Source organism: Rhinatrema bivittatum, chromosome 10 (assembly GCF_901001135.1).
Source record: "Rhinatrema bivittatum chromosome 10, aRhiBiv1.1, whole genome shotgun sequence".
NCBI classification, from domain to species: Eukaryota; Metazoa; Chordata; class Amphibia; order Gymnophiona; family Rhinatrematidae; genus Rhinatrema; species Rhinatrema bivittatum.
Window position 1 is genome coordinate 103,003,462 of NC_042624.1, and position 22,576 is coordinate 103,026,037.

Consider the following 22,576-nt stretch of genomic DNA (forward strand, 5'->3'; position numbering starts at 1 on the left):
CCTTAATGCACTTTGTGATTACATATACATATATATATATACATTCCAAGAACCATTTTAGTTTAAACAGAGTTTATTCAATAGAAAGGAAATTAACGTTTACCAGAACTGGGAAAATTACTTTCAGAATATGTTTTAATTTGCATTCTATGCACAGAAAGGACCCATCAGTAATGTTATAGATATAGATATATATATATATATTTATAAATAGACAGCACAGTAATTATGATATCCCAGATGCTTGCTACTCATTTTTAAACTAATTAAAAATAGGATAATAAACCTAATCATGGCTCCTTGGATGTATTCGCGGATGAGCATATTCTAATATAGAAACGATAATCAGTACAAATACAATCTGCAGTGAACTTCTTAATGCCTTTTTATAATTATTTTTCTTACTTTAGGATTTATTTCAGCGCATCAGGATGAGTTGCAAACCTTCGGCACTTGCGCTGGGAGAGGCTGGCTGACGGGAACAGTGGGGTAACCTTCTCTTCCAAGCAAGGGCCTGGCTAGCTGTGAGGTGCAGAGTGATGGGCTTGGTGCACTGGAGAATCCACTTTCCTGGCAACCTGTCAGCATAATCTCTCCAGCAAGGACCCACTGTACTCTAGAACGTTCAGTTAAAAATACAGGACCAAATGCTATGGTTACAAATATAATAGGCTTTGATTCTGGAGGAATGAAAAAGCTATTTTTTTTTTTTTGCCTGGCATTTTCCTCCTGCTCAGTCAGTACTACCTGTCATTGTTTTTCTCCTATTTTGATATCCTTCTCTCAAATCAGCCCAGCAACTGCAAGGAGGGTTCTGAGCTCTCTTGGGATCCCAGCTACGGCAGACTCTAAGCCTGAGGTGTTCTCATAAGAGTGAGGGCCAAGGATCTCTCCCCTCAGGGGTTGTGAACGCTGCCTCCGCAGCAATCCCCCCCCCCTTCCCGGCCACAGCCATCTGGGGAGCAGAAGCCTGGCCTGCGAATCAAACCCAAGCCCTCCACATAGCAGTGCAGGGCATATGCCACCGAGTTCATTATCTTGTATGATTCTGTAACGTTTTTAAAGCACGGGATATATTCTTTAAAAATAAAATGCAAATTAATTTATCACAGTAATTATTACTAGCTTCGACAGCCCTACTCAGAAGGATAAATAAGAGATTTTGTTTGTTGACTTACTGTGCAAAGAGCAAATTATTTCCTGCGAGAGGGTGGGATAGGTCATTGTTACACTGATAATTAAATTTCCGTGGTGCCATTTTCTGGTGATTTTCAATTAGCACAAGTGAATCACGAGTGAGCCGTGCTCGTTTTGAGGAGATCCGAGTTCATTTGATCGGGTTTTGGCCAAAAAACGTTTCCTGCTTATGGCACTGAACAATTGGCTATTATGAAATCACGGAATGATAACGTTTTAAAAGTTAATGTTAAAATATTGAACTGGAACCAAAAAAAAAAAAGAAAAGGAGTCCTGCTATTAGCAAAGCAACCATTAAAGTGACCAGTAATAGGCTTCAGCGCTGTATCCAGGTGATAAGAAGAAGAATACTGCGTAGTCTTTCCGCATCCGAGGAAGAGGCAGATGTACCCCAGAAGTGACTGCATGTATGCATCTGACATGCTATACGCGTGAGGTGCTAGGAGAGCCTGTTTGAATGTAAAATGATGTTATTACAGGTTACCAAAAGTCATTCTACCCATTGAATTTGCAGGTCACATTGCCCAAGATTACATAGAGAGCTCTACTAATATATTGGCATTCCTCACGATACATGAGCAGAGGTTCAGGACAACACAGCTAAGGTTACGGTTCCCTTCTGGCGTTTTAAAATGGCTACGGCTTGCTCGTGGGTGACACCTTCCAAAGTTTCCCCGTTGACTGAAAGAATCTGATCCCCACGCTTCAGGCTGCCGTCTTCTGCAGCTGCTCCCTGAAACAAAGACATGCTCGTGTGTGTTATGGGACAAACAATGTCAAACCTCTATGCAATTTTATGCTCAAACCTTTCATCTATACAAAAGCCATTTTCACTACACAGTTAGTGGCTTCTGCTTAGAGAAGCAATTCAGCTAAGTTGACACTGGGGTACGTGTTTAGCAAGACACAGCGCTTCTACAAAATAAACTACTTGTGGCTCATACAACACACCTCTCCCCTCATTCAGTGATTCTCTGATTCTCAAGCAGCCCGACAGCTGGGAGCAGCTCTTATGTAGTACCATGATTAATGTCACCACACAAGGAGAGCACACAGATATATTTTACTAATTACACATCTAATTGTAGTTAATTTAATTGTACACAGTAGCTAGACTAGCAAGAGACTCCAATCGAATAACTTGCAATGTCATTTATACCCACTGGGGTGAATTTTCAAAGCGTTTATGCACGTAAAATTAGCATATACGCAGTCATGTAATGGCTATTTTATAAATAACAAAAGTACGCATGTACTTTATGTTTTGCATATACATATTTATGCAAAAAAAAAGGCCTCTAGGGATGTTCTGGGGCGGAGCCAACAGTTGTGCACTTAAGTTGTTATTTTATAAGTCACGCACGTGCATTTGGCAGCTAGCGATATTTTACACCTGCTGTCTTGCATCGTCGTTACCAGATTTGTTGACGTACTACTGGCTGGGTGGTAGATCTGGATGAACCAGGGGGAAGCTCAGGCCGAAGAACCAGAAGGTTCTCAATGACCTGCAGAAGGACTGGGCAAACTGGCGGAGGAATCGGGAAAACCGGTGATTTCCATTACATACTCGTCTCAAAATATACTGACCTGCGTGCGCAAACGGGGTTTTATGCAAGCAAGTCCTACTTTTATTTTCATGCATAAAATATAGATGTGGCTATTTTTAAAATTGGAAGGAAAAGTGCCCACGTTCAATGCATTGAAACACACGCTCTTCACTGTATTGCATGTATTCGTCTGTAAGCAGACATATGCGTATTTTATAATGCATGCAAATCTGAAATGCACGGGTGATAAAATACTTTCGTAGGTCTCTGCATGGCCATGTTTGCGTGTATATGGGGCTGCCTTGTATTTCTTTGAAATTTACCCTCACTGTCTGTGGTTAATAGGAGGACTACCTTAGATTATCTTTTTCAGAGCATTATTGTGAACAAACACGGTGATCACTTGCCAGAGGAGGCTGATATTTTTGAAACCGTGTCTATTATTGAATATCTATGCCTATCAATAGACAGAGAGATACACATACACATTTTTTGTTTTCGTGGAACAGTGATAGTGGTAACTTGCTTTCCGATGTCACTGAGCACACACCCTTCTCCTGCAGTAACATCACTGCAGCTCCATATACAAGGTTGCAGGCTATTCAAGCAGCCAATACTCACTATAGTAGCTACAATCAATTACAAGTACCTCGTTAAAAAATCTCTCTAACCATTTGGAAAAAAGTTGAAAACTTGGATTTTTCTATCTCCTGGAGATGCCACTGGTGGTGGCTCATGGAATGCCTTAAGGGTAGGCTGTCTGTCTAAGTAGCAGACTTTATCTGGGGAACATGGGTGACTGACTACTGGTCAAAAGTGCTCTACTTCTAGCATTATGAATGTAAAATTACTGTCTTGTGTGCTGTTCTTGGAACAGGGGTGAATGATCAGTGGACAAAGCTCTATTATGTGCATTGCTACAGGTTGGCGGGTTTGCTTCAAACCCAGTTTTCACTATTTCGTGAATTGGGATTTTGACATTACGCTTCTCTGCTATTTTAACCTGTCATATGGTCATTGCTTGTAATCTGATCCTATTATACACTGTTTTGGGCAGTAACTAGATCAATCAATAACACTGATTTTTATAACATGCTGGTTCTATAATCACAATCTCCTATACCAAGAAATTGCCATGTATACAGTAATATTCTTAATAAAATCCAGGGCTTTTTTTTTTTTCTGTTGGTAATTAGTACCAGCACTTCATAAGCTCTGTGAAATGACAGGAGGGGAGGGGCTGGAGTAGGGAGCAGAGCAGCTCATCTCTGCTCTGTTCTGTCTGATCCAGTCTCACTCTCGCACTCTCGATTTCTGCAGGCTGCTGCCTGGGATGGGCGAGACTGGATGGAGCAGGAAGCAGAGGGCTACTCTTTCCAGGGGCAACAGAACTGCAGCACCGACCCTGCATGCCGTGAGCAGGGACAGTGCCCAACAGCACCAGAACTTGGTGACTGTCCATACTGTCAGTCCTTCTGTACCCTGACATTTTAATTACTGTTATTTGGCACTATTATGTATTTTTCTCTTCATTATTCTCCTTTTAACCACTTTATCTACTACTTTGACAACACAGGTACAAATTCTGCCATGATGATAAAAGTTTCCTGAATCTAAATCTGAGAAGAGGATCAGTAGGGGAGGGAGAGGAGAAAGAGGGGAAAAAAAAGCAGTAGTGGAGGAGAGAGAGAGAGAGAAAAGCAACAGGACATCTAAATTGGGAGTCCAGAAGAATTTTTGTTTTCATTTTTAGATCAAGCCAATATACATTTATTTTTCAACACCGGAAGCAGTAAATTTAAGCGTCACAATGATACTAAATAGGAGGAACCACAGAGGACCATTATTTTTTAATTTCTCGTGAGCCCTTGACTCGCAGATTGAATTTACGCCTCCTCCAGGGTTGGAGCTAAATTTGTTGTATTAAAAAGTGCGCATTGGGCACCCAGTGATTTCCTGCATCTTCGGGGTGGTAATAGCTAATAGCCTCACCCACATGGAATTTACATGTGACGGGCGCTATCGGCCATGCGTTTGTTTGGGCGTGTGTTTTGGATGTACTAATCTCCTTATCGCATCGGGTGCTGGTCTAGTGCATCCAATCACGTGTAAACCTGTGCGCTAGGCTGGGCGCTTTAATACATCGGCCTCTCAGTGCTGTCTTTAACCTTTCTTTCTTTCGTTGATGCCTTGTAGCACAAAGTCAAAGGGCTACATTCAAAACAAGTTTCTGCTTGACCAAGGAAGACGCAGCATGGCACTGTCAGAAATACTCTGATAGTACAAGATTAACTGAGGAAAGAAAGGTGTGATGAAATCTGCAACCGGTCCCTATTTCCCCTTGACTACTGAACTGGTGTGTGTGTGTGTGTGTGTGTGTGTGAGAGCTGGAAAGTGAACCTGAGGCGGTAAAGCAGCACTGGACAACATGGAGCCTCTGCCCGCACAATGCTCCGCGCATACGTTTTAATTCAAAGATTAATGCTGTTTTATCTGCCAAGTTTTAATTTAATCCAGAATTTAAAAGTGCTTATCACAAGCAATATGTAAATGCATGTAGAACTGCAGCTTAATTTCATTTCTGCACGGATAAATTGATGTCGGCTGTAAACATTTGACCTTTTATCCTGAGTGCCATTTGCCATGCACACTCAATGAAATGTGTGCTTTGGCTAGAGAGGCAGATTATTTACCTTTGCAAGCTTTTTATACATTTATTTAGAAAATTAAAACCAAAGTACCTTAGCAAATACTGTCTTGACGTAAATTGGCAGGTCTCCGTGTGGACTCCCATAGCCTCCTACAATACTAAACCCCAGACCGTCAGAGCCTTTATCCAACGTAAGAATCTTAGGCTGCGGTGCTCTGAAAAAGCAATGCAGAATGCTTAAATATCACAAGGACAAAACCCGTTTATACATTAATCAAAGCTCTGTTACAGTTAATTATAGTAAAGGTGAGTCACTTACCAACTGTATTCATTAACCAATGCTGCTTCTGACTGCTCGTACCCAAACCAATATTACAACCTCTGTCAAAGGCCCTCTGACGTGCTCTTACCAACAAAAGCATTTGTTCTTTTGCTCCCCAGTTCTCCCAAACCATCTCATCTTGTTTTCCTACTCTTAACTCGATAGCCAGCTGCAATTTAGCCGGTTAATGTAGGGGCATTCCAGGGCGGCGCTTAATTAGCTGATTTTCAGCCATATCCAGCTAAGTCAGCTGGATAATGTGGGGCCTGCTTCAGAGCAGAGTCCTAAATGTATCTGGCCGCGTGTGGCCAGGTAAATAATAATCAAAAGACTACAGCAGGTTAAGTGGCAACAGAGAGGAAAAAAAAGAAAGTGATCCGCGAGCCTAGCGGCCCAATTCCCATATCCCCACCCGATAGATGAGAATGAGCTGTTGGGTCGAGCCTCTCCTCCACGAACAATTTTTAAAACAAAAGTGGTAGGGGTCTCCTGGATGGCTTCCCTCTCCCTGGTTTGTAAAATTCAGAAGTAATGTCCCTTTCTCTGCCTCCCCCCTCCCACCCTACTGGTACTTTACGAACCTCTTTCTTCTGCCAGGATCACGCTATGCTCCTGCCACGATCCCAGCTGCTTTTTTTGCTTTGCTGTGACAACACTAGAAGCGTAAACATTGCTTTTTCCCACAGCTATGCAAAAAGCGGCCCAGATTGCATTAGCAGCACAAATGTGAATAAAGACGTTTGGTAAAGGGATTGGGAAGGTGGGAGAGAGGGGGCTGGGAGGATGGCAGAGAAGGGGGCATTCCTTCTGAATTTTGCAAACCCGGGAGGAGGGGCAGCTGCCCACCAGATCCCCATCATTTTTATTTTAAAATGCTCTCAGAGGGGCTTTGAGAATGTGACCTATCTCCAACCTCTCAGAATGTACTCAGTTGGTTTCAATACAACTTTGATCCTTGTTAAACTCTATTACAAGATAGCCCTACTGATTGTCAGTCTTCTAGAGTTGCCTTTGACTATCTCCCTGACCTGTCTCGGTTTCTCAAGCATCCGGCTCTTTACCCATCAACTATGCTTGCCATGTTAGTGACCAAGCTATCTTGATTCCCCTTCTTTTCTGAAATATTTACTGTTTATGCGTGTATCCCATCTTCCCAGCTTTTGATCTTTATCTTCCAGCCTCCCCCCTCTAACTAGCACAAAGGTTAATATTGCACTACCTGCCTTCCCAGTTCTTGTGTACCTGGTATCTTGCAATACTGAACTGTACCTAAAGAATTCTGGAATGTGTGGGTAAAAGTTTCAAAATAAACATTTCAAGTTTGTACTGTTTTATAGAACCATACTATTTGATTTGGAAATAATGTTCTGAATATGGCTACTGTATATATATATATATATCTATCTGATATCATGGATCTTTTAAATGTAGCTTGGCATTTTCACTTGTTAAAACTGCTTTCCTCGGATTAGCTGTCATGCCCATTGCATCTAGCAGCCATGCATTTTAAATCTCTCCTGATCCTATTACTTGGTATTTTATGTACACATCCCAAGTGAAAATTATGGACAGGCAAACATTTTCCAGGCCAGTATATTTGTTAATACCAGCAGCAATATACTAGGGTCAGACAGAGAGGCAAGAGCAAAACTGTGAGATACACGCATCCTTGGTGTGCTCAGTCCTGATCAATGATGTGGCTTCTCAGCACATTTCTAGCTCTCATTACCTTTAAGAGTAATGAGAGCTAGAAGCAAACAATAAAAACGAGAGATCTGTCAGTGTAGTGTGCAGAACGCATTGCATTGCATCCGTCACACATTTTGCCACCGACTTTCTGTTACGTTGCACTGATTTACATCTGCCGCCCCTGTAAAACCCTCCTCCTGAATCACTGAAAGACAATAATGATTACTTACTCTGGATCTTCTGAAGGAGGCTCGGCAGGAGAATTGAGGCTGTAACCAGTCGACATGGATTCCAGCTGGTTAGCAATGGCGTTGATATTGGTATCGGCTATAACCTACAAAGTGAGAAATTGCCTGTGAACCACGTGTCAGACAGCCTGCTTAAAGATATAGTACTAGAGTTCTTTCTAGAAAGCATCAGACTATAATGTTTTAACAGCAAAAACATTTGGCGCAAAAAGATGAAAAATAAAAACAATGTTATAAGAAAGGTCACATGTATTGAATATATTCTAATAAAGATCCAATTTTAACCTCGGACAATAACTTTAAATCGAAGTACAATAGCTTCCTAAAACCTATTTTGGCATCCTCTGCCAGTGAATTTGGGTTTGGCACTTGGGTGCCCTCCGCTCGTGGAGCAGAAATAGCCTATGACAAGCCAGTAGAGAGGGACATTTCCATGCAGCTGTTACACTGCAAGCAGGCTTTTCCCCTCTAACTGACCATGCCCGAGAGTCACTGATCTGGCTCTGGGTAAAGATGTGAAATAAAAGCTCCTCATCGCTCCTTGCACGACACCGATAGAAGGGACGGGCTTTACAGACCACCTGCCAGGGTGAACCGCCGAAAAACTAGGGGCACAAGGCTCCATACTCTCTCTCTCTGCCTCCACTCCCGGGCAGCAGCTCTGACGACCTGTTTTATAGGCAGCAATTACAAATTGTTCATTCATTTTAAAATTGCATTTTATTTCTTTTTTTTAAAGAGCACTTCAGGTTGAATTGTTACTTTGAAAAAAATAGTGTGATTTTTAAAGTTCTAAATTTAACCTACAGTTTCATCTAACATGCATTTAAGAAAGTTTAGGCACAGTATTTAAAATCTTCATAAGGTCAGAACAATAGCTGGCCCCTGGCTTCAAGAGTGTCCACTTTCCCTTTGGAGCTCCTGTACCTGAAGAGGCCAATATTCACAGCTACCTAGCCAGATAAATAGTGACTTATCCGGCTAAGTGGCAGCTGGTGAATATTCAGCTTTGTTCAGCGGTCATCACTTAATCTGATTAGTCACTTATCCAGCTGTCTACTTAGTTGGATAAGTCAGAGGCGGGCAATGGGTGCAATGAGGAGGTTAACTTAGTCAGATAAGGGCCGATATTCAGATTTATCCAGGTAAGTTCATTGGATAAGTTAGACCTGCCATAGCTGGCTATGTAGAGATTTGTACATGGATATTCAGCAGCTATCCAGCTAACTTACATAGAGGGCTATGTCTAAATATTGACTCCTATAAAGATAATTTATAGGGGGGTTACATAACTTGCAGTAGTTTCCACAAAGTTTAAAACTGAGATAAGTATTGTTGTCTGGCTTATTGCAATACTTACCTTTGTTTAAACCTGAATGGGATTTGACAATTTACTGTATCATGTGTTTCTTAATTAATATGTGATACCTTTTCTGTATGTTGCCTGGTCATTAATGTGAGGGGAGTTACAAATGGAAAGTTAAAAAAATAAATAAATCTGGTCTAAAAATCTTGCCTATGACCCAATCTGGATTATTCATGTAGGTTTTGGTTCCAATATTCTGTAAAGATTCCAGGTCGCCATGTACTTTTAATGCATAAAATGAGGCGACGACTCTCTTTTGCACACACTATGGGGCGGATTTTAAAAGCCCTGCTCGCGTAAATCTGCCCGGATTTACGCGAGCAGGGCCTTGCGCGCCGGTGCACCTATTTTCCATAGGCCTGCCGGCACGCGCAGAGCCCCGGGACTCGCGCAAGTCCCAGGGTTTTTTGTCGGGGGCGGGGCCGATCGACGCAGCGTTTTGGGGGCGGGCCCGGGGGGCGTGGTTTCGGCCCGGGGCGGTCCGGGGGCGTGGCCGCGCCCTCCGGAACCGCCCCCGGGTCGCATCTTGGCGCGCTAGCGGCCCGCTGGCACACGTGGATTTATGCCTCCCTCTGGGAGGCGTAAATCCGTGGACAAAGGTGGGGGGGGTTTACATAGGGCCGGGGGGGTGGGTTAGGTAGAGGAAGGGAGGGGAAGGTGAGGGGAGGGCGAAAGAGAGTTCCCTCCGAGGCCACTCCGATTTCGGAGTGGCCTTGGAGGGAACGGAGGCAGGCTGTGCGGCTCGGTGCGCGCCGGCTGCCCAAAATCGGCAGCCTTGCGCGCGCCGATCCTGGATTTTAGCGGCTACGCGCGTATCTACTAAAATCCAGCGTACTTTTGTTTGCGACTGGTGCGCCAACAAAAGTACGCGAACGCGCATTTTTTTTAAAATGTACCCCTATTTGTAGATGGAACGTCTATGCTTTAAATAAATGAATGCAAGTCTCCTGTGAATCGCTTGAATGGCTTTGAAGCAATCTAAGCAGTGCAAGTATGCTAAAAATGTTTTGTCGTCACTTTCTTTCATTTTTCAAAAGATTTAATGAACTGAATCACAAATATGGCTGTAACAACAAGGGTTCCTTTTCCCATAATCGCTGCTTTCTCAAAGTATCTAATAAGGAGGTCTTCCTAGCCATTGGGTAATAAGAGGTGGCCAGCCAGTAAAAGCCTCTGCTGAGCAGCCGCCATTAGTGTCATGCATATGAAGTAACTGATTGTTTTAGCTAGGCAAAAATATACACAGCTGACAGACCCAGCTGCTTCAGATACATCTATGAATTATTCACAAATGCTAAGAAAATTAATATTTGCTTTCCTTCTGCCCTCAACAATGGGTGGCTCCCTGCGTTTCCAGTTGAAATGCAAAGAACTATTTCGGTCCATGTATGTAAAGCCCTCGGAGCAGCCTGCCAATTTGCCATCAAGAGCTGCAGGAAACGAGAGGAAATGTCAGAAGAAATGTTGATTTACAGCGAGTCACTGCTGAGAAAAACCTGAGGACCCCATCTCCACTTGATTTAATCATCCTCGTGTTGAGAAGGGCTTTGCTGGGTGCACTCAGTCACCGTAACACTGAAAGCATTTTCTGTGATGAAGAAGGAAGAGGCCTTGGACTTGAATCAGATGAAGATTTTACAGCATTTCGGCTCCTGCACCAAACATATTTCTGGGAGACAAGCAAAAGGTTAATGCTGTGGTGGTCATAAATGCAGTTTCCTTCATAATTCGATAAGGGTGTCACCAAAGCGTCCCTTTACTACAAGCATCAGAGTCTTCTCAGTCCTTGGACATGGGAAGTCAGAAAGAACAGGAGGATGCACTTTTCCCGGACACTTCCGGATGGGATATGCCTTGCGGGGAGAGTGCGTTTAAGAAAACTCATGAGTCCAATTAGGCTCATGTTCTGCTCCTTCAGTCTCCTTTCCCTGGAAAAGGTGGCTGGGGAGTTCCCAGGCCAAGACTCGGGAGATTTTCTTGTGCTCCAAGGAGGATCCCGGGAGAGGGAAGGATCAAGAGGTGATCGAAAGGAAGAAGGGAATCAGTGCTATGCTCTGTGGGAGAGTACCTACATGTTCTGGAGTGGATTTCTAGTGGGAGTCAGCTCGAGGACTGCCAGACCTGCAGAGATATTGTTAAAAGAACCTCTCAGCAGAGGCGCTTCTGAAGTTGTAGCAGGCAGAATTTCCTGTTTCCTACTAGAAAGGAGTCTGCACCCATTTTGCAGGCACCATTCAGGGAAGTGCCCAGGGAGTACCCACTGCTAGATTTACCAGTGACTGAATCTGCAACTTATGGGAACTTTATTTCTGCATTAAGTACACTATCCTGAAGCATACCTGCTGTGAATCACACCTGCAATCAAGTTCACCAGTGACAAATCTATTTTTTGGATAGCTGGCTGTGTGCACTTTGTTGATGTTACTGGAAGATGGCAGGAGACCTCCAGATAGCCTAAGGGCCCTGAAAGACTTCACCTTTCTTTCTTGTTGGGAAAAGAACCTTGGAGCGTGGGCCAGAACGTAGCCCCCAACACTCCCTATCAATCCCCTGCAACAGACCAGCCACATGGAAAAGTGGCTACAGGTCAGAGGGAGAGGACTTAGTTCTCCCTAAGGCTCAGCTATGCACTTCCAAGCTGCTCCCAGTTCTTCTTCTGACCATTGTGAGAACTTAAGTCCTCCTTCAGTACTGAGATTTCAGTTTATAAAATAACCTGATGCCTTTCTAAATCCACAGGGTAAAGTTTATAACTCAACTTTTTCATTGGGTTTGACAGATGGGCAATAAGCGGATATTTCATTTAGTCTTGGCTGGTAAGGACACAGCAGCATTTTACTCATAAAACTAGACTGAAGCCATCTGGAAAAATATTGCTTCATTTGTCATTCCAAGAAAACATCTGAACATTGCTTATGTGTACCTTTTAAAGCAAGGAATTCTAGCCCGATTCTTCAAAATATAAACTTGCTTATAGCGCCGATCTGTTGCTCTCTCTTTAGATCTTTTTCTGCAAGCATCTTTCCACTTTTCCCATAATATATTTTATTTCTTATGTTTTCATGCTATTTTGTTGTATTAAAATCAGTGCAACGACACCCACAGCTTATAACAGAGAAAGCAATCATTTTACTACCCATCGGTACATTTTCAAAGGGGCTGGTGAGCACAATGCATGTACAAAGGACCCGTGTGCTTTGCACCTGCATGAGATCTGGTGACAAAGATGCATCGTAAAGCAAGTGCAGAGATTTTGAATATGCAATTTCCATGTGTACACGGTCTCACCTGACCTGTCCCTTTTTTATATGGGTAAATGTATGCTCACTCTTCACACCCAGTACATTTTTTTTAAACAAAATGGGGGGGGGGGGAGGGGGGAGAGAGGCAAGGGAAAGAGGAGACTCAGAATGTGATTTTATGCAGGTAAAACACACATTTACCTTCATAAAATGCTTTCGCTCTCCCTTAAATATCTTCCTTGCATCTGCACATCCTGCATTGCAGATGGTTTCGCGATGCCGGTGAGGAATTCTAGCAAGGATCCGCACACCGGCTTCATAAAGGTGAGCAGGAGTGACCGCCAGGAACATTAACAGGCACCAATACTTTCTCAAGAATGACAATCGTCTTACTGCATTTTTCATCCAATATTGCTGTGACCGCCAACTGAATAATCTATATAGATATATTTACTGGTATGAACCCCAAGGCAAATGAAAACTGGGTGTTAAAATAAATCCATATTCACAATTTTATAGCGGGAAGCAAGAAACACATCAGGGTTCAACAAACCTCGTGCAGGGCTTCTCCTTATCTCATTAATACACCTGCAGAAAGCAGATGACATGGAACAGAGGGCATCACAACCCCCTTGAGACCCTAATCTTCCATTTGCAAACAACATTTGCAACTTCCCTTAACATTTGCAACCTGATCATCACAGATACGGTGATAATCAGGTGTTCCACATCGGTGGATACAATTATCCGACCTTTCACAGCACCCTGCTACTGTGCTGTTGATCCTGATAATAAATAGAATTAATGACGTCAGTCATGATTATCAAGCCGATGGAAACACTGCATTTACATTGCACTGCATATGGCCAGGAGACTTGCACAGAACGTTCGAAAGACCTTTGCATATTTTTTTTTATGACTACTAAACCTGAAACATCTGTTTTATTTAATGTCTGACAGACTAAAATATGTTAAACAAGACTCAAACTAAAAAAAGATAGGGAATTAATTTTAATGCTTTCCTATTCCACAAAGGAACCTAAAATAAACAGAATAATACTCTAGTAAAGGTAGCCCACTTTAATTCTGTAATTATATGAGAAAAGATCCCGGGAAAACACTTTGTCCAATATATCTAAAATGTGTTTAAAACTACAAGGAAATGAGACATTCACACATTAAAGACATTTTTCTTAGTAAACATATCACTATTAGATTTATCTGTTAAAGATTATTTTTGTGAAAATTTGAACTTCTGAATTATGTCAGTTGTTAAATAGTAACACAAAAATGACGGCAGAAAAAGACCAATTGGTCCATCCAGTCTGCACAGCAAGTTTTTGGGTTTTTTTACAGTAGTAACCGCCGCCCCATGCAGGTGACCCCCATGTTTCTGTTACGGGTAAGTAACTGTTGCTCTGTGCCGGTTACCCCGGTCAGATCCTGCAACATCACCACTTGACAGTTCTGCGTACAAATCCGTCAACTCCTTTCTGGATTGCAAGATGAGCTACATTTCCCCAGTCCTTGCAGTAGTTATGTGCTCTAACACAAGGACTTCTGTGAGATAGCTATAACTTTCCCCACTGTGACCGTGGACACTGACTACTCTTACAGTAACAGAAAAAAGGGACCACCTGAGCATTTAGACTGCCCAGTACATTACTGTCCACACTATTACGGATACAGCCCACTGCCAGCCACGAAGAACAGCCACTTTTACGATATCCCTTCTTATCCAGGACACATCATTGTCTTCCTTTCTACTCTACCGTCTTCAGTACATAAGCCCCTAGCATCCCTCTTCCCATGCTTAACCACGAAGCTTTGTAATAATCTAAACAGCTACCACTACTGCTGTGGCTGTTGCCGCTTGCGGAGCCCGCCGGACAGACCCAACTGTGTGATAGCCTGCGTTTCCACCAGTACTTGTAATATTTCATATTGCTCACTTTACCATTCATTCTGGAAGCTCCAGCATTTGTCATTTAATTGTTTGAGTATGGCACTTTAAAAACTTAACACACATTTCACTAGACTGAGCTTTTGCTATCTCCCCACCTTTTGCAACTAAGGATCCTCTGTGCTTTCCCCATGCCTTCTGAAAATCAGTTACTGGTTTGACCTCCACCACTCACTCCAGGAGGGAGTCCCATGCATCCACTACCCTTTCCTTGAAAAAAAAAAAAAAGTTCCTGCGGCAGATCCTGAGACTACCCCTTCAGAGCCTCATATCAGGATCCCCTTCTTCTAGGAATTCCTTTCAAATGAAAATGGTTTGCTCCTCGTCCACTGTTAATACTTTTCACTGATTAGAATGCCTCTAGCGTATCCTCCCTGTCTCGCGCCTCTCACCTGCTGTGCGCATATTTAAACCCTTACGTCTCAGCTCATAGGGCTTTTTATGCAGACCTCACACCATTTTCAGTAGCCCTTCTCCTGACTGCCTTCACTCTATGTCCTTCTAGAGGTACCATTTCCAGAACTAGACCCAATGCTTGAGGTGAGGTCTTCCTCTACACCCTAGTATCTCTCTGGCCGCCACCTTATCACAGTTTTATCATCTTAAAATCATGGGATATAATCATCCTGATGTCTCTTTTCCTGCTTTGTGGACTTCTGTATCTCCCCCGGATACAAACACACACACACACACACATTTTGTGTACCGTTCACTTGAATTCTGCATTTTGTATTCCTGAAACGCAGCTGCCAAACAGTCAACCACTACTTGAGCTTTCTTAGATCACGTCTCGTTTTGTCTACTTCCTCAGACGTGTCCACTCTGTGGCCGTCATCTGCAGAGAGACAAACCTTTTCTCCTTGTCCCTCTGCAATATTGCTTACAAATATGTTGAACAGAACTGGCCCCAAGACGGATCCTGGAGGCAGTGCCCTGAAAGGAATCCATATTCAAAGGTTTGCCCAGCTAAATTGAGACTTAGTCATACAAACTGCATGGGGTTTGAACTTTTCTGGCAGTCTGAATGCCCCCAAATTAACTGGCTAACTGATTATCAAGATAAAAATGTACCCGGATAAGGTAGGGGCAATTCTGTGGCAGGTCAAACTTTTCTGGACAACACAGACATTCAGCATTACCCAGTTAAGTTATCCAGATAAGTTTAGGACTGCCTCAGAGAAATCCTAAAGTTAACTGGGTATGCTCAGTCTGAAGGTCTTAGTCAGCATTTACCTGTGTAAGTATTAATTGGGGGGGGGGGGGGGAAGAGAGTGATACCCCAAAACCTCCTTCTAGAGATATTTCAGATCAAACCAGGCTTTGGGCCCTCTCCTCATCTCGCCCCAACAAACAACTCTCCACTACCCCCCCCCCCCCCTGAATCCCCTAAAACCCCCAAGATGAAGTGTCAGATTCGTCCAGTCGTACTGTACAGATAGACTTGGGGTTTGGAGGGTTTCCAAGGGCTTGGGATGCTGGCGATAGGGGTTGCCAGTTTGTCAGGAGGGTAAGGACAGAGCCTAGTTTGAACTGAAATATCTTGGGGGGGGGGGCAGAAGGGCGGATCCTTGGGCAGCTGTGGCCTGCTACTTGTTTTTAATTAATTTGGGAGGCAGAGGGGGGTTGAAGTCAGGCATTAGCCCCCAACATTGTTTTAATTATTCTAGAGGATGGGGGTACTGGGGGATCGCTCTGCTTGCCTTTTCTTTCCATTTTTACTTAATTGGCTGAATAAAGGGGGTTCAGGTTCACGTTACCCGGGTCAATGTGACCGGATAATTTTAAACCTAACCAGCTATATTTAGCCAGTTAGATCTAGAGTTAACCAGGTAAACTTATTTAGATGTCTACCAGAGTACAGTATACTGAGCAAGAGACGTATCCTGTTGAGAATAGCAGCTAAAGTTACTCAGTTAACTGTAACAGAGTAACTTGTTACTTGCCCGGTTTACTGAATAGGAACCTCAAAGTCCCAAAAGTAATCCACTATAACTACAAGCGTTAACATAGTTTAAAGGTGAAAGCATGCCATGACCAGCAAATATGTTTGACAGGATGCAGTGACTTCCTAGGTTCTTCCATGATACCCCTGGTTTGAATACATATGTGGATGGGATCACTGACATGACATGGTCCTAGGCAGATTTGACCATGACATGTCTGCAACCCTACAGTAAAAAAAAAAAAAAAAAGCCTAGTGAAATGTGAGTTTTACGAGTCATCTGTTGTGCTGACTGTATACTTGCAGGCAATAATGAATATCCCCCTGTTGTTATGGCTGTTGACTTATTTCCCATATCCAGAGAATGCCTTTGAAGAGCACAACAATGTAGCTCGTTGCTCCATCAGGGCATTTATCGACAACTATAAGCATGAAAATGTGGTTAACATGTCTCAACCGCACCATTTTTATGGTTTGTGTCACTATCACCATTCAGTACCATCTGGCATCATTCATCTTTGCCAAAATTTATAGGCATAAAAGCAGAGTCGTCAGAAGATGAGGAGGCAGATGGGGAAGGAGAAGTTCCAGGTAGAGCAGAGGTAAGCCAGAGATCACAACCAATGACTTGGTACTTCAGCTGAGTTATTGCAGAATGGCGTGAAGTTGTCCAAAGTGGAAGCAATGATCTTGGAAAGACTAGCTTTGAGTCTGTGCTAGAGTAGTGCAGCTGGCAACATCAATTTCTTACTCAGTTTTCCATTAAAATGCTCAAGATGGGATCAAGGCGCGACAATCATCAAAACAAAATAAGATGATAAATCATGATCCTAACATGCTTCCATCTCTTCTTTTTCAGATGTAATAGTATGTGAGGCTGAGAGCCTCTGTGCTCTCCTTATTAAATGATCATCCCCATCCCCCCCTAGCTGCCTGTAATAAACAGTTCTGCAGTCTTCTGATGGCAAATGACAGTCCTCACGTGTGTGTTTGTGTGTGTGTGGCAAACAGATCTGTTTGCCACACACACACAAACACACACACTACAGCGAAATGAAGCAAATTAACCTGGCTCTTGTATCAACTATATGCAACTATATCTCATGCATTTTCATTTTGCAAATCCTGAAAACCAGTTAATGACACGTGAGGCCCTGAGTCTGCTGTCATTAACATGGGGCAAACGATTTTCAAACCCATTTTCCCGGATGAATTGGCCTGTCTGAAAGCTGCCCTCCTCAGAGCAGACAAAAAGTACACACAGTATTCAAAATGTGTGTACTTTTATCCACACTAAAAACGGGTGTTCCTGGCAAGGACTAAGCTGCAGGTGGCCCTCAGAGGCCTGTGCGCTCAGGCCCCCACCCTTTTCACAGCAGGGTTGTGTCCCATCTGAGTGAGCCCCTTAAAGATGCAGCAGTTAGAGGGCCTGGAGGCACTGGAATCTCTAACAGTGCATGATCCCCTGCATCTGTAAGAGGGATAACTTTAAGGGGCTACACATGTAAAAGATTGAGGCCATTAAAATCTTTCTGTTTGCTTTTGGCAGATAATTATTTATCCCTACCTCCTCTCAGCCCTTTAAAAGTTCAGTAATGCCTGGGTTGCTGGAAGACTAGAAGCCTATTTACATAATTGCTCTTCAGCAGCCTGACACTTGAAGGCTGGTACAAAGTAGCTGCCTTCACCACAGACATAAGAGTGAGTAACAGAGACGGGAGATAGAGTGTTGCTAGAAATTGGAAGGGTTTTGTAGCCACTGCCTTGAAGGCCCACAAAGAATAGGGTAAGGGATGGGGACAGGGCAGGAGGCTGGCCATAGTGCCCACCTATGTTAACCTTGGATCCCACCGCCCCCCCCCCCCCCAAAAAAAGGTTTTGGCTATGCCCCTGGTTCCTGGGGATAAATTTAGGCCAGGAAGTAAAGTATGGCATTCTCAAAATTGTGCACGTGCTTTCTCCCCAGATCCTTTTCCACTCCTAATATGGGGCCTAGCACTGTAACTACAGCGTGGGTTACTTTTTCCTATGTGCACTTGTCCACATAAAATTTCATCTGCTATTTGAATGCCAAGTCTTCCAGCATTGCAAATTCCTCCTGCAATTTTTCACAGTCTGCTTGTGATTCAACAGCTCGGAATAATTGTGCATCATATGCAAATCTGATCACCTCATTTGTTGTTCCCCTTTCCAGATCATTTATAAATATATTAAAAAGCTGCAGTTCCAGTGCAGCTCCATGAAGCACTCCGCTGCTTACCCTTTCCACTCAGAAAGCTGAACATTTAATCCTAATCTCGGTTTACTGTCTTTTAACAAGTTTGCAATCCACAATAGGACATCGCCTCCTATCCCATGACTTTAATTTTCTCGAGTCGCTCATGGGGACTTTGTCAAACACCTTCTGAAAATCCAAATATACTATATTTACTGGCTCACAATTATCCATGTATTTATTAACCCCTTCAAAAAGATGTAGCAGATTGGTGATGTAAGATTTCCCTTATGTAAATCCATGCTGGCTGGGTCCCATTAAACCATGTTTTTTTCTATGTTCTGTGATTTTGTTCTTTAGAATAGTTTCCATGATTTTTCCTAGCACTGAAGTTAGACTCACTAGTATACAGTTTTTTAGATAACCCCTGGAGCCTTTTTAAAGATCAGGGTTACATTGGCTACCCTCCAGTCTTCAGGTACAATAGATGATTTTAATGACAGGTTACAAATTATTAGTAAAAGATCTGCAGTTTCATTTTTAAGTTCTTTCAGAACCTTGGGGTGTATACCATCTGGTCCAGGTGATTTGCTACCCTTTAGTTTGTCAGTCTGACCTATTACATCTTCCAGTTTTGCCGTGTTTCACTTCTTCCAAATAATCACCACTGAATACTGTTTCCACCCTGGTACAAAGTCCATGCTACCTGTAGACTTTGCACCAGGGCAGGCTACTAAAAATTGCCCCCATGATAGCAGCATGAACCTAGACTGTGCTCTGTAGTGTGACATTTACTGTGAAGGGTAACAGGTGTGTTAGCCCTTGGTGCTGCAGCATAGTTGATATAGCCTCGAGGGCGAACCCCCAATGCCCACGCCAGCAGCTGGTGAATGTTCCCTGTAGCGGAACAGTCTGGAGCTTCATCTTTATCAGATGCGAGTTGAACCCTTGGGTTGGGGGCGGCCATTAGGGCTTAGGCGGCTCCCTAGGGTGGTAAGGATAACTAAAGTCCAAAAGCATGCAGGGGTCAGGGCAGGCAGCAGACTAACAGAGTCAGAGATAGGCCAAGGTCAGGGCAGGCAGCTAACAAGAGTGGGCTAGGGGTCAGGTCCAGGAGGCAGGGAATTGTGGTCAGGTCCAAGCAGGACGTCAAGATCCACAGAGTCAGGCCAAGGGTGGACAAACGCACCCTGAAGACTCTGGACAAGATGGATTATAGAAGGCAAGGCTGGGGGGTAAGGTAGGCTGGATGAGGAAAGCTGGATGAGGCAAGGCTGGAAAACAAGGCAGGAGGCAAGACTGGACAAGACAACGCCGGATGAGGCAAGGCTAGAGAAGACAAGCTGGACGAGGCAAAGTTGGAAGGCAAGGCAAGGCAGGATGAGATACCGAAACCCAGGAATCAGAAACACTAGGCAACACACACTGCAAGGCAGAAGACCCGCTGCTGAGGCAAGGAAGAGCAGAGTGAGTGAACAGGGCGCTAGGGGAGGTCATCACTAAGTGCCATGACATGGCTTTCCAGCCGTGGGGCCTTCAAGGTGCGCACACGTGCCTAAGGCTGGCTTGGAGAGGAGGGGGAGTGGCAGCGTCCGTGCTGCGTGGCACTCTTGGGTAGCACCTAGGGCCTCAGCATGTACAGGGTAAGTGCGGCCTGCCAAACATAACATTTATACAAGTATGATTTATGTTACGTAGGCTAATTCATGTCTATATTTATTTTAAAATGTTTCTATTTCCTATTGATTTTTTTGTGCCCAAAATTAAATTACAGTGGTAGAAGAGAGCATGTTTAAAGTTAAAGTGTAGGCTTGACATTCTTCATCTGCGCTCTCATCAGAATATTATCAAATATTTTGATGAGAATATTACATATAATCATGGTCAGTGTGAGTCCCAACGTAATATAAATCAAAACCGTCTTCAAACTTAATGTTTTGGAAATCCAAAAGCAGGTATGTATCTTAGAGGGCAAAAAATTAATGTGTGGGCAGCTTTTCTTCTCTAAGATAAATTCCTACTTTTGGATTTCCAAAAATTGTTAAGTATGAAGACGCTTTTGATTTATAAATTAAGTCGTGGACTGTTTTAATGGCAAAAAAATCCCTTAAAAAAATATTACGTTGGGATCACAGTGACCACGACTACATGTAAGGCAGAGAGTGAACATTTGTGAAAGCATTTTGTTGATGATGCCTAATATGATGGCCACAACTGATTAAGCATTGGGAATCACTGGAGGAATAGGAGTATTGCTGTTGATTTGATGTATATCCTTTCACTCTGTTGAACACATGAGGAAGTATTTTATATCATCTGGCTCATCAGAATATTAACGTACTCAGTATGGCTCTGTCCCTATTCCACATGGTTGCATCATCATCTGGAAGAGGAACGTATTGGAATGGAGATGCATATATTTAAATGAGGCAGATAGTGTTTATTGGGAGTCAAAATGCAATGTAAAGGTGTTTACACAACAGTTCAGTGATACAAACCATCTTCAAGCAATGTTGTTTTTTTTTAACAGAGGATTTTAATAGGTTTATTCAGAAAACATCTCTCTCTCTCTTTTTTTTTAAGCCCCAAATTTGGGTAAATCAAGCATTCAAATAGCCAATTTGTACAGCTGGTGGAATATCTCTTTGGGCAGCACTTCATATTGCCATGTGAAATATCTGGGTGGCCACAGGTGCTGCTGTCATTGAAATCTGTTAAGCTTTTACTATGGTCAATGATTTGCTTTTTCAATTTTAAAATTTGGTTTAGGGAGTAAACTGCTTACAGACATTATAAATAACTCCCCTCCCCCCCCGCTATATATTGGCAGCACGACATGATTAATCATTTTGTTCTGAATGTTCTGTGCTAGAAGGTTTGCTATTTTCATGATTGGTTTAAAAAATGCTGAGGAATAAAGTAGAACTACACCGCGTTCCTAAGAGAAAACGAAGCGCCAGCATATGATACAATGATTAGAATAATCCAGGGTATGACTTGCATCCTATTAACACCTAATAAAACAAACATATTCCTGGTCACTAGGATTTTTTGCTAAAGGCTTTGGTTAATTTTTTTGATCCAGCAGTTTCCTCTTACTCCTTTGAATGTCCAGCTCAATCGGAACCAGGGTTGGGATCTGGAGCCATGAGCCTTCCTTCTCAACTGCCTGGGTCTTTTTCCTCATTTTATAACTTCCCTGCCATCCAGTCCATTCACCACAGACACAGACTTTCTGGTGGACTCTGGTGCCACAGAGACCGTCCTTCTGGAGGACTCTGGTGCCACAGAGACCGTCCTTCTGGAGGACTCTGGTGCCACAGAGACCGTCCTTCTGGAGGACTCTGGTGCATGTTAACTCTGAGTCTGGCCTCCAGGTGTCACTGCTTAGTGGCAGCCAATACTCCCTCCATAGGAGCTGTGAGTGCTCTCTCTGCAGCAGGTTGAAAATTTTGATTTCTAAATTAAGCATCATTTATTAAAACACCAGCATTATCCAGAATATTTAAAACACTCGATCTGTTTCTTGGTTCTACCACTTTCTTTATATAACTATTTTGGAGGCTCTCTTTCATGTCTTAGTATACTTTATTTAACACATTTGATAGATTTTCAATAATAGATATGGACATTTTGTAATGTCTGTCTCTCCAATTTTATTTTTTTTAAATCTCCTTTTAAGTTCACTCTCAAGCAGTGCTAGCTTCATCTTTTACCATGTAGAGATATGACCCCTGCATCAGGTGCAAATAAGCCAACCCTGATTTATAAACACTAAGAGGTCAATATTGAAATGGTTTGTTTGGCTACGTCTGGGACTTACCTGATAAATCACAGCTTTTTAAGTTCCCATTGCTCTGAAGGTTCTGACTGATCAAGCCACTTAGCCAGATAAGCTGGAGGCATTCTGGGAGTGTTCTAGGGTGAACTTACATTAGTCAAATTACTTATCCGGCTAAGTCTGATATTCAGAGTTAGTCAAACAACTTATCCAAATAGGTCTGGTTGTGCTGAAGAGTAGCCCTAAAGTTAGCTAGATAAGCTTATCCATCTAACCATTATTTTATCCAGTTGTATTCATCAGAGTGCGCAATTGGCAGCATCCTACCACTTGCCATGCTGCTGAATACTGACCTCATAAACCTCGCCAGAAATCAAAATGCAAAGTAGATTTTAATGCCAACTGAACACTCTT

At 43.0% G+C, this 22,576-nt stretch overlaps 1 protein-coding gene across 4 annotated transcripts in view; it reads right to left on the minus strand.

The window, feature by feature from the left end:
• Nucleotides 1–624: 624 nt before the first annotated feature.
• PATJ (PATJ crumbs cell polarity complex component) overlaps nucleotides 625–22,576 on the minus strand; it is a 288,430-nt gene continuing 266,478 nt past the window's right edge. For all 4 annotated transcript variants that reach the window (XM_029618990.1, XM_029618989.1, XM_029618987.1 and 1 more), the window contains 3 exons: nucleotides 7,636–7,739; nucleotides 5,486–5,609; nucleotides 625–1,930 (listed from right to left, as the gene is read on the minus strand). In XM_029618990.1, the coding sequence (XP_029474850.1) occupies nucleotides 1,784–1,930; nucleotides 5,486–5,609; nucleotides 7,636–7,739 (375 nt within the window). In that variant the 3' untranslated portion in view covers nucleotides 625–1,783. The remainder of the gene's footprint in view (nucleotides 1,931–5,485; nucleotides 5,610–7,635; nucleotides 7,740–22,576) is intronic.